At 40.9% G+C, this 12,010-nt stretch overlaps 1 protein-coding gene across 1 annotated transcript in view; it reads left to right on the top strand.

Moving 5' to 3' along the window:
* Nucleotides 1–10,369, top strand: part of LOC119776855 — a 23,839-nt gene extending 13,470 nt beyond the window's left edge. The window contains exons 6-13 of the mRNA XM_038275484.1: nucleotides 889–939; nucleotides 1,048–1,176; nucleotides 4,322–4,438; nucleotides 4,612–4,728; nucleotides 4,914–4,985; nucleotides 9,780–9,929; nucleotides 10,147–10,227; nucleotides 10,312–10,369. Of these exons, the coding sequence (XP_038131412.1) occupies nucleotides 889–939; nucleotides 1,048–1,176; nucleotides 4,322–4,438; nucleotides 4,612–4,728; nucleotides 4,914–4,985; nucleotides 9,780–9,929; nucleotides 10,147–10,227; nucleotides 10,312–10,358 (764 nt within the window). The 3' untranslated portion in view covers nucleotides 10,359–10,369. The remainder of the gene's footprint in view (nucleotides 1–888; nucleotides 940–1,047; nucleotides 1,177–4,321; nucleotides 4,439–4,611; nucleotides 4,729–4,913; nucleotides 4,986–9,779; nucleotides 9,930–10,146; nucleotides 10,228–10,311) is intronic.
* Nucleotides 10,370–12,010: the final 1,641 nt, after the last annotated feature.

The raw sequence follows: 12,010 nt of genomic DNA, 5'->3' as shown, positions 1-12,010 counted from the left end.
TCCATCTTCCATCCATCCATCCATCCATCCATCCATCCATCCATCCATCATCCATCATCCATCCATCATCCATCCATCTATCCATCCATCCATCCATCCATCCATCCATCCATCCATCCATCCATCCATCCATCCATCATCCATCCATCCATCCATCCATCCATCATCCATCCATCCATCCATCCATCCATCATCCATCCATCCATCCATATGCGGTTCTCACAGATCTGCACCTTTTTAAGTCCAGATTAACACATTTTTTCAAACTGGTTTTTACTTCTTAGGACACATTGTTTTATGTTTCTGATTTTAGTTTTTTTTTTATATTTTAATCTTTCTCTAAAGCACTTTGGTCTTCCTGGTGTTGTTGTAAAGTGCTATATAAATAACCTTTAATTAGAGATATAATTCTGTAACATGTGTTCTGCCATCTTTGCTGTTATAAATTCTACATCTGGAAATCAAACAGCTCTTGCATGTGGTCAACACTCAACAAGTTTAGTTTGTTATAAAACTATTTACATAATAGCAGTATGCATATATATATATATATATATATATATATGAATATATATATATAGCGTGGCCATGTTTGTAATGCCCGGGCCAGGCCGTTCTGACTGCTGTCGTTCTTACATATCTCGCTCCAAATTGCCATCATGGCTTCATGTCAAGCTGCTGCCTCCCTTTGTGAAGCAGGAAAAAGACTAAAACAAAGAGAATCCAGCAGAACTTTTATTGCCTACCTGGAATGGGAGACAATAGTTGAAGAAACTTTTGGCTCTCACAGCTCAGGCTGTGGAGGCAGCGCCCCCTGGTGGTGCCTCCTGTTACAGATGAATGTTTTAATGTTAATGATAAAGTTTAAAGTTTCTGTCTTTCCTTCAGGATCCTCTGGGTTTGAAGAACCGAATGCAACTGTGACAGTTCTGACCACAGGTAAACATTTAGGGTTAGATTTCAATTCAAAACACAGATCAATAGATTCGTTATGAACATGTTTTAAAGCTGGGAATGTTTTTAATGAAGTGTTTCTGTTGGTCCCAGTTCTGATGACCTCCAGTCCTGCATATGTTCCATCTCCAGAACATCTCAGCATCATGGTTCTGTCTCTGGCCCTGCTGGTGCTTCTCATCCTGAACTTGGTTCTCTGCTGGCTTCATAGACGCCATCATAGTGAGTTCAGTCTGTTAACGGCGCTAACTTAATATTTAGTTTGAAGCTAAATATTTATTTTGCAAACTAAAAAACAAGCCCCTCATTTTTCTCTTAAAACACGCTAAATAAGTATTGCTCCTAATTTTTCACTGCTTAACTTTACAAACGGCGCCGCAAACACTACTGTTCAAAAGTTTGGGGTCACCCAAACAATTTAGTGTTTTCCTGAAAAGTCACACTTATTCACCACCACACGTTGTGAAATTAATAGAAAATAGAGTCAAGACATTGACCAGGTTAGAAATAATGATTTGTATTTGAAATAAGATTTTTTTTACATCAAACTTTGCTTTCGTCAAAGAATCCTCCATTTGCAGCAATTCCAGCATTGCAGACCTTTGGCATTCTAGCTGTTAATCTGTTGAGGTAATCTGGAGAAATTCCCCCCACGCTTCCAGAAGCAGCTCCCACCAGTTGGATTGGTTGGATGGGCACTTCCTGCGTACCGTACGGTCAAGCTCCTCCCACAGCAGCTCCATGGGGTTCAGATCTGGTGACTGCTCTGGTCACTCCATTACAGATAGAATACCAGCTGTCTGCTTCTGCTCTAAATAGTTCTGCACAATTTGGAGGTGTGTGTAGAGTCATTGTCCTGTTGTAGGATGAAATTGGCTCCAATCAAGCGCTGTCCACTGGGTACGGCATGGCGTTGCAAAATGGAGTGATAGCCTTCCTTATTCAGAATCCCATTTACCCTGTCCAGATCTCCCACCTTACCAGCACCAAAGCAACCCCAGACCATCACATTACCTCCACCATGCTTAACAGATGGCGTCAGGCATTCTTCCAGCTTCTTTTCATTTGTTCTGCGTCTCACAAACATTCTTCTTTGTGATCCAAACACCTCAAACTTCCTCTGTCCAATGTCTGTGTTCTTTTGCCCATCTTAATCTTTTTCTTTTATTGGCCAGTCTCAGATATGGCTTTTTCTTTGCCACTCTGCCCTGAAGCCCAGAATCCTGCAGCCGCCTCTTCACTGTAGATGTTGACACTGGTGTTTTGCGGGTACTATTTAATGAAGATGCCAGTTGGGGACCTGTGAGGCGTCTGTTTCTCAAACTAGAGACTCTAATGTACTTCTCGTCTTGCTCAGTTGTGCAACGCGGCCTCCCACTTCTTTTTCTACTCTGGTTAGAGCCTGTTTGCTCTGTCCTCTGAAGGGAGCAGTACACACCGTTGAGAGAAATCTTCAATTTCTTAGCAATATCGCGCATGGAGTAGCCTTCATTTCTAAGAACAAGAATAGACTGTCGAGTTTCAGATGAAAGTTCTCTTTTTCTGGCCATTTTGAGTGTTTAATTGACCCCACAAATGTGATGCTCCAGAAACTCAATCTGCTCAAAGGAAGGTCAGTTTTGTAGCTTCTGTAACGAGCTAAACTGTTTTCAGATGTGTGAACATGATTGCACAAGGGTTTTCTAATCATCAATTAGCCTTCTGAGCCAATGAGCAAACACATTGTACCATTAGAACACTGGAGTGATAGTTGCTGGAAATGGGCCTCTATACACCTACACTATATTGCCAAAAGTATTTGCTCACCTGCCTTGACTCACATATGAGCTTAAGTGACATCCCGTTCCTAATCCATAGGGTTCAATATGACGTCGGTCCACCCTTTGCAGCTAGAACAGCTTCAACTCTTCTGGGAAGGCTGTCCACAAGGTTTAGGAGTGTGTTTATGGGAATTTTTGACCATTCTTCCAGAAGCGCATTTGTGAGGTCGCACACTGATGTTGGACGAGAAGGCCTGGCTCTCAGTCTCCGCTCTAATTCATCCCAAAGGTGTTCTATCGGGTTGAGGTCAGGACTCTGTGCAGGCCAGTCAAGTTCATCCACACCAGACTCTGTCATCCATGTCTTTATGGACCTTGCTTTGTGCACTGGTGCACAGTCATGTTGGAAGAGGAAGGGGCCAGCTCCAAACTGTTCCCACAAAGTTGGGAGCATGGAATTGTCCAAAATGTCTTGGTATGCTGAAGCATTCAGAGTTCCTTTCACTGGAACTAAGGGGCCAAGCCCAGCTCCTGAAAAACAACCCCACACCATAATCCCCCCTCCACCAAACTTTACACTTGGCACAATGCAGTCAGACAAGTACCGTTCTCCTGGCAACCGCCAAACCCAGACCCGTCCATCAGATTGCCAGATGGAGAAGCGCGATTCGTCACTCCAGAGAACGCGTCTCCACTGCTCTAGAGTCCAGTGGTGGCGTGCTTTACACCACCGCATCCGACGCTTTGCATTGCACTTGGTGATGTATGGCTTGGATGCAGCTGCTCGACCATGGAAACCCATTCCATGAAGCTCTCTGCGCACTGTTCTTGAGCTAATCTGAAGGCCACATGAAGTTTGGAGGTCTGTAGTGATTGACTCTGCAGAAAGTTGGCGACCTCTTCGCACTATGCGCGTCAGCATCCGCTGACCCCGCTCCGTCAGTTTACGTGGCCTACCACTTCGTGGCTGAGTTGCTGTCGTTCCCAAACACTTCCATTTTCTTATAATACAGCTGACAGTTGACTGTGGAATATTTAGGAGCGAGGAAATTTCACGACTGGATTTGTTGCACAGGTGGCATCCTATCACAGTTCCACGCTGGAATTCACTGAGCTCCTGAGAGCGACCCATTCTTTCACAAATGTTTGTAAAAACAGTCTGCATGCCTAGGTGCTTGAATTTATACACCTGTGGCCATGGAAGTGATTGGAACACCTGATTCCAATAATTTGGATGGGTGAGCAAATACTTTTGGCAATATAGTGTATGTAGATATTGCACCAAAAACCAGACATTTGCAGCTAGAATAGTCATTTACCACATTAGCAATGTATAGAGTGTATTTCCTTAAAGTTAAGACTAGTTTAAAGTTATCTTCATTGAAAAGTACAGAGCTTTTCCTTCAAAAATAAGGACATTTCAATGTGACCCCAACCTTTTGAACGGTAGTGTACATCTTAAATATCAGCATATATTGTCTTTGTTAATCTATAAGGATATATTAGGTGAAATCGTATACATCCATGCGTATCGTAACGTTAAATTCCTGCTTCTTCATTAATAAGTAGCTGTTTTTTAAAGCTTGTGTTTGTTTTTCTGTGCTCAGTGTTCCCTGTGCAGCAAACTCGCTCCTACCAGAGATATTCCCACGAGAATCCCCAGAACCGCAACAAGGAGAACCTAAACCTGGTTAAAGTCGGTTCTGACCCGCTGCAGGCAGACGGTGAGTCTTCTAACAGCTCCATCCAACAGCTGCTTCAGATACTAATCATGTCTGCGCTTTTCCTCCATTATAACCTGTTTTCATTGGTTCCCTGTGATGGGAGGTTGCTGACTGATGCAGGATTCATTCATGATCACCCAGCGGTTCATTCTGTGTGTTTCTGTCTCAAAAAGTCCCCTCCAGGATTCTTTGGACCCAGATTAGTAGCGTTGACAGCGCGTCAGTAGATACAGACTATGAGCAGTATGACCCGAGCAATGACCCGTCTGTCAGGCTTTCAACCTTTCAGAGTGAGCTGCTCTCTTTTTCTTGCTCTTGCTTTGTCTCTGGGCCATTTGCTTGGTTTGGTTTCTGTTGTTGCGGTGGAAGATGCGCCGCAGTTCGTCTTCAGCCTCTGCAGATTGATGCATGTTGCACGGAAACTGTGCTGAAGGCTCTGTGATTGGACTGATGCAGCGTGCTGTTCCGTCTGCAGATTCTCAGAGATACAGAACCGAACCCAATGCTTCACTGAAGCCTCCAGCTCTGAGCGACCTCGCTGAGGAAGGTGAGTCACTGCAGAGATGCAACCCTTTGCACTTCTTACACACAAGGCTGTGGTACAACATTCAGCAGATTGTTTTTACTGATTTGATTTTAAGCTGTTATCAAAGACCAAAGTGAGAGATTTTAAAAAAAGATGAGAACCCACTGAGCAGCTGAAGCATCACATCATGAAGCAATTGTCCATAAAAGACAATTCTACATGTTTCTAGGTAGATTTCCAACCCCTATCTGGAATTAATAGTTTAATTTATATCTAAACCTTAAATCTAAATATTGGATCTAAGTATATGTCTTTTAATCAAATCTTTTATCTTTAAATCTACAGAGGGATTGGTTTTTAACCATGCCAAAACTCGTGGCTCCTCCCCCAGCGTATGGGGGACCAATCAGAAGGGGAAGATTCATGCGCTGGGGGTGTGGCCAAGAGTTAAGATAATAAAGAGTTTGGTAGATTTTTATACCTTCAAGCTTGCGATTTAAGATTTAGATTAAAGATATAGCTCTATATAGATATAGATTTAGATTTACATATCGCTTAGGCCTATATATTTAAAGATTTATATCTAAATTAAAATGTGTATGTAGCTCTAGGGTGTAAAAATAGATCTATTACATGCATACAGGTGTAAGTTTTAGATATGAATTAACATTTATAATTTATATTTTCCTTGAAATGTTGGAAAAGAATATTTAAATGTTAATAAAGAGCAGAAAACAACAGATTGGAAGTTTTTTGCTGAATTTTTACATTTTGGCGCCAAAATCTTAGCTGATTTCATCAGAGCCGTTTTTCTTCTCTGAAATAATCAAAGATCTGATGCTGTTGGCCTTCAGACTTCCTGCTCGGTTACAATAAGTATTCTTTAGAAGATGGTGCAACACAGTCTGGTTCCTGTTTGGTTTGCTTTCATGTTGCATGAAAACTTTGAAATGTCTCAGATATTATGTGGGCCCTAAAATCATTAATCCTGCTGAGTCTAAAAGGTTTTAACAAAACAAAAACATTTTTAAAACATGTTTCATCTGCAGAATAGAAATAGGCTTCCGTTAAAAAGGGACAAAAAGGAGCCGCAGCAAGAAAACAGCAAAAAGCTGTTAAATGGTTGAACATAAAAAGGAAATAAACGTTTTGTTTCTGTTTGAGGCTTCATGGTCCAGTAGAACACATCAGCGGAGATTTGATCGTCTTTGTTGTTTTTCTGGATCCTTAAGTTTTATCCAAACATGTTGCATCAGTCCAGTTATTAGAAAGTCTGGTCCAGCCATGCAGAAGTCCATTAACGGGTCCGTTAGCCAGTTCTGGTCTGAGTATCACTGCACATACAGCAGTTAGTCAGGATACTTTACAGCAGTGGTTACTAAAGGTTTCCTGCTGGGTCTCTCCCACCAGAAGCTTTATCCTATAAACAATAAAAGTTTTTACTCAGCCTGTTTCACCTGCAAGGCCACACAATGCCTGAGTGAGGATGATTGTAAACAAGACAAACTTCTTCCCATAACAATCCAGATTCTTCCTCAAGGTTTATTCATAACATGTTTCTGTTTAACCAAAGTTTCTGTAATTTGCTTTGACTCTGAATAATTTAAGTAAGTGAGGCAAATGCTGTTGAGATCAGAACAGGTCTGATTACCGTGCAATAAGGGCCGTTTGATGAACTGTTCTCTCTCTGCAAAGATAAAATAAAGTGCCGACTGAGTGAAATACATCAATCTCTGTTTATTTAACTGGAGTGTTGCGCTGAGAGGTGTGGAAGGAAAAAAACTCAGCAAAGTTGGTTGGAGCAAAAACAAAAGGTCATTTATTAAGTCTCTTCCATCAGAGCATTGTTATACTTAGAACAACATGGCAGCTTTCCCATCAGACTCTTACTATAGCCAGCAGTCCACCTATATACTGCTATCCCCGCCTTCTCAATTTACCCACAGCCAATCAAAGTTCAGCCATCATGGCTCCCTCTATAAGAGAGCTGGGTTTGAGGCGGGCCTCCTCCTTAGCAAGGTTCCAAGATGGAAACACCCACAAAGGTAACAAACAATTCAAAAAACAAAAGAATCACACACACACACTCTAGAACCTGAACATTACAGAAAATCTTATTTCTTCTTAACATGGAGTGAATAGTTGAGTAATTTTTTCCCACAACACTATGCTTGAGTCAATTTTGTTTGGGGGTACTTGTAACTATTTCTCCATTTCCAGGAAGCTGCTAATTCCTTGTTCTTTCTGGTTCAGCTCAGCTTTTTAATCCTCTGCTGCTGTTTTTCATCCATCATGGCGGATAGCAGCCCTTAGGACTGAATCTGGACGCCACTGATCTACAGATTTAATGACGTTCCACAGATGAGAGAAACTCAGAGCAGATATTATTAATAGTTTATCATTTTATTAAGGTCTTATTTGTTGCCATGTGGTCAAGTTGTTCAGTAGAATGAGTCTCAGATCAGAGTCATAGTTTCTTTGTGGTCGTAGATTCAACCTTAAAACTTTATTCTATATTTAAAGAATGAGGAGAATCAAGACTCTCCTGTTTTTTTATAGTTGGTTTGTTTTTGAATAATAAATAATAATCATAATAATGCTCCTTATTTTGTGGCCTTTTTACGCTGAAGTTCTTTCCATTTGGTGTGGAATCTATAACAGGTGGTTCTATGCATCAATACATCCGATTGTTTCTGAAGGTTAAAGGTTCTTTAAAATTATTCTGAAAATTACACAGAAAAGTATTAATATTAGAAAATGTAGAGCAAGAGGCACATTGCTGCATGCTTTGTGGGAATGTCCGCTGATTTCTCCAATATGGAATAGTGTTATAAAATACATGGAGGGATGGTTAAGAGTAAACTGCCTATTTCACCAAGACTGTGCCTGTTGGGGGACAGGTTTGGTTCCAGGTGTCCATAAAGCAGCTTTCAGAGCACTGAACACTGGATTTGTTACCTGTGCCCGTCTCATTTTGACTCTATGGAAGATACCACAGACTCCAGCTTTCAAAACATGGAGAGAGAGAATGACTGAAAATACAGCCTGTGAGAAAATGCTTGGAAGACTGAACAACTACTCTGAGGCTGTAACAGAAGAATGGGACAGTTTTAGTGCCTATGTTTCTACTACATTGCAACAGTGATAACTTGGAACAACATTTAGGTTGCATTCGCATTTACACATAAACATATTAAATTAGGGAGTACCAAGTTCTGATCCGAACCTGGACAAGACCAGGATCGGTCAAGCTAAACGGGACTTAATTAGGTGTCGAGTCTGTATTTAATTGGGTGGAAACCAGGACAATGTGTGATGGATGTAAATGCGGTCTTACAATCAACAATGTTTACCTGACTGGTTTTGTTTTTTGTTTTTGTTATATGTTCATAAAACAAAATAAAAACTTTAATTACAAAAAATATTAGAAAATGTAATTAGTATTTTTGAATACTTAAGTACTTTTAACGTGAGTACTTTAGTACTTTACTTTCAGCAGATGTTTGACTTTACTTGTAGTTTACTAACATGTGACTACAAGTATCAATACTTTTACTCAAGTACTACTGCTGAGTATTTCATCCACCTCTGCCCAAATAAACTACAATCTCCCTTTAAGTAAAAAACTACCTCCAAACGGTCATTAAATGTGTGGTGGAGGATGTTGTTTCTTTGGGTGGATCATCTCAATCAGTGGTCCTCCTAACTGTCAATCATTCTGGTGATATGTTTATTTAAGGCCGTCCTTCGACCTCGTCCCCATTTCCACTAATCGTGGTCAGTCTGACATTGTGGAAAAATTGCAAATCTTCTTTCGGAAAGGAAGCTTATATGATCGATGCACAATTTTAAACAGAGTGTCCATGAGGAAAAAATGGTGTGTTTGGTTTGATTGTTACAATTTGTTTAGACTTATTACTGTTAGTTATTTTCATAACATTACATATTTTCTTTTGTAATTTGATGAATTCATTTTAAGTTGAAAGAGATACATTTTTGTTGGAACCATAACTCAGTTGTAATGAAATAAGGAAATAATAACAGTTCATAAATAAATAAATCTGTCGGAATTGTTCCTCCATAGTAGTGGATCTGAGATGAAATCCTGCTGATAATCTGGTATTAATATTTATAATCTAATGCTAAAGTTCTGTAAAGATTAGATTTGAATCTCTTCTGGTTGTTTGGATTATTTGTTCTGAATTGATGTGAAGCTGATTTTCTTTTCTCCGTTTTGGGTTTTTAGTCTGAATGAATAATTTTCCCTGTGAGATCTGGAAAAGGTCTAATATCAGAACATCAGTCCTTCTTCCTCTGCTTAGCGGAGACCCGGGTCTGGTACCGATGGTATCGATGGTATCGATGGTACCAACGGTTCCGATGGTACTGATGGTATCGATGGTACCGTTGGTATCGCTGGTACCAACGGTATCGATGGTACTGATGGTATCGATGGTATCGATGGTACTGATGGTACCAACGGTACCGATGGTATCGATGGTACTGATGGTACCAACGGTATCGATGGTACCGACGGTATCGATGGTACCAATGGTATCGATGGTACTGATGGTACCAACGGTACCGACGGTATCGATGGTACTGTGTGGGAAATGTTCTTCCTCTATCAGATGTTCCCAGTCTATTGCGATTCTGGTTCTGGGATGCCCCCCTCATGGGGGGCAAACCTAGAAACCCTCCAGGAGGATCATGTGACTGATGACGGAGCTGCCTTTGCTCCTTATTGGTTGGATGATCACCATCCTGAACCTAGAAGTGTGGTCAGAACGTTCTCTGTTTTCCTCCTTGTTCCAGGTTCTAGATCTCCAAACAAAGACTCTGCAGCTGCTGGTTTTCCGTACAGCAGAGCGTCAAAGATCTCCCAGGATTCCTTCGACTCCTCCAGCACCTCCTCCGGTGAATGCTACGAAAACGTGAACCCGAGCCACAAAGCCGACTTTCCTGGTGGGTCTGAGCCACGTCTCCCAGCAGAGGATTCATCAGCTTCCTCCTGGTTCATCTTTTAAAATCAAATCTTTTCTTCTAGATGAATATTTCAATGTTTCTAAAGAAGCTTTTAAAATCTGTAATATTTTCATATGTTGGTCTTATTCCCCTCTCTGTGGGGGGGTTCATACAGCGTTGCAGTTTATAATGACTCCATTATTCCTATTAAACTTAGAACCGGGCCAGAACCAGGCTGCTTCTAGCCCTCCGCTGTACACCAACTCTGGGATTGGAGCAGGAGGACACGCGTGTTCAGGTAAAGGTCGGCGGGGAGGCCACGCCCACACAGCAGCAGCACCTTCCCCCTGTCTAACATTTCTCTCTGCTGCCTGGACTCTAGATGATGATGATGATGATGGTGATTACTGCCCTGTGAGCCCAGACTAATGATGATGACGGTGATGATGATGATGGAATGAGATGCTGGCTGCTCTCAGAAATGGAGGAAAAAAACAAACTGCAAAAGCTTAAATCTACAGGTTTGACGTTAAACTGAGCTGTGAGTGAAAAGCACTGAGGAGAAAAAACTTAATAAACTCCAGGATGCTGAGGGGAACAAAAGTCACTTTGGACCTGAATCAAACTATCTGAATGTTGGAGGAGATCGTCAGTCTTCCAGGTCACAGTCATTCTAAAAAGTTGAAAAACAAACCACTGGACTTTGTTTTCCAAGTCTGAAGACGTTTCGCTTCCCAAGATAGAGACTAGTTGATAGGGATTAATAACTGACCCCGTATTGTCCTAAAAATGAGACCAACACAGCACACAAGCAGGAAAGGAGAGCGACCAGACGCACTGAGAAGTCTGTGGTCAACGCTGCTGGGACGTCTCAATGGGCCAGTATCGGTTGTTGCTGGCCAATAACGACTCCCACTATCAACGGAGTGGAGCTGATTTTCCAGCTTCAGTCTGCATGTTTTCTAATCCAGTACAAGGCTTCTGTTTGGCTACTCTATAAAGCCTGGAACTCAATGCTAATCCAGACATTTGGAATTGAGAAAACTTCCAGGATGGGAAGCGGAACGTCTTTAAACTTGGAAAACAAAGTCCAGCGGACAAACTAGCTGAAGCAAACTGAGCACGCTCAGTCCACCAGGAGGAGGAGGAGCTAATCACACTCAGTCATGATGAAAACGAAAGTCCACCGCCTGTCAAAATAAAACCGATCCAGTTTCAGTTACTCCAACCTGAACGGAAACAAACTCATGAATAAATCCTCGAGTCGTTTCCACAATCTGTCATTAGTTATTCAGCACAGATGGAGCCAGAATGGAAAACGGCGTCCATTTTTCCCAAATAAAGGCTAGATTTTCATTAAACTCTTGGTCATAGATAAACACTCTTATAATAATACATCTTTGCTGACTAAATGAATAATTTTTGGTTCTACATCATATCCACATTAAATAGGTTTTAATCAGTTACTCCTAGATGACTGGGAGAACTTACTTTCTCCCCATAAACCACAAAAACTGATCCCGAAAAACATAAACTCATTTTTTTCGCTTTATTGCACTGCAAAAACCATCTAGAAATAAGTAAAAAATATCTTAAATTAAGTGTATTTACCCTTCATTTAAGCAGATAAGATGATTTGCCAATGGAATGATTATTTTTACTCTTAAAATGAGATAATTAGTTAATATGCTCTTGAAATAAGACAAAGCTAATTTTTTTTCTTATTTTAAATGTAAATGGTCTAGTTCCATTGGCAAAGTATTCCACTTAACTCCTCATTTTAAGAAAAAATGCGCTTAATTCAAGCAAAAATTACTCATTTAGATTTCCATTTTTTGCAGTGTGTTGGAAAAGCTTTATTGCGTTATGGTTAATGCAGGCTAATAACTCTCAAATTTGAAATCAGTCAGGACCTTTCTACTGCTCCACCCTCTCTATTAGAGGAGAACCATTGGTTCTAGAAACGGTGACTAACCTCCGCAAACGATGCATCACCTGATAAGTGGCGGGTCACCCTGTAGCTCTGTCCCTGTAGAGAGATGAAGCTACTATGACGCTAAAAAGGAAATATAAAGTTAGAA

Source organism: Cyprinodon tularosa, unplaced genomic scaffold (genome assembly GCF_016077235.1).
Source record: "Cyprinodon tularosa strain WSP-4 unplaced genomic scaffold, ASM1607723v1 ctg960, whole genome shotgun sequence".
NCBI lineage: Eukaryota > Metazoa > Chordata > Actinopteri > Cyprinodontiformes > Cyprinodontidae > Cyprinodon > Cyprinodon tularosa.
Note: the sequence above shows the minus strand (reverse complement) of the source record. Positions and strands in the feature narration are given on the sequence as shown.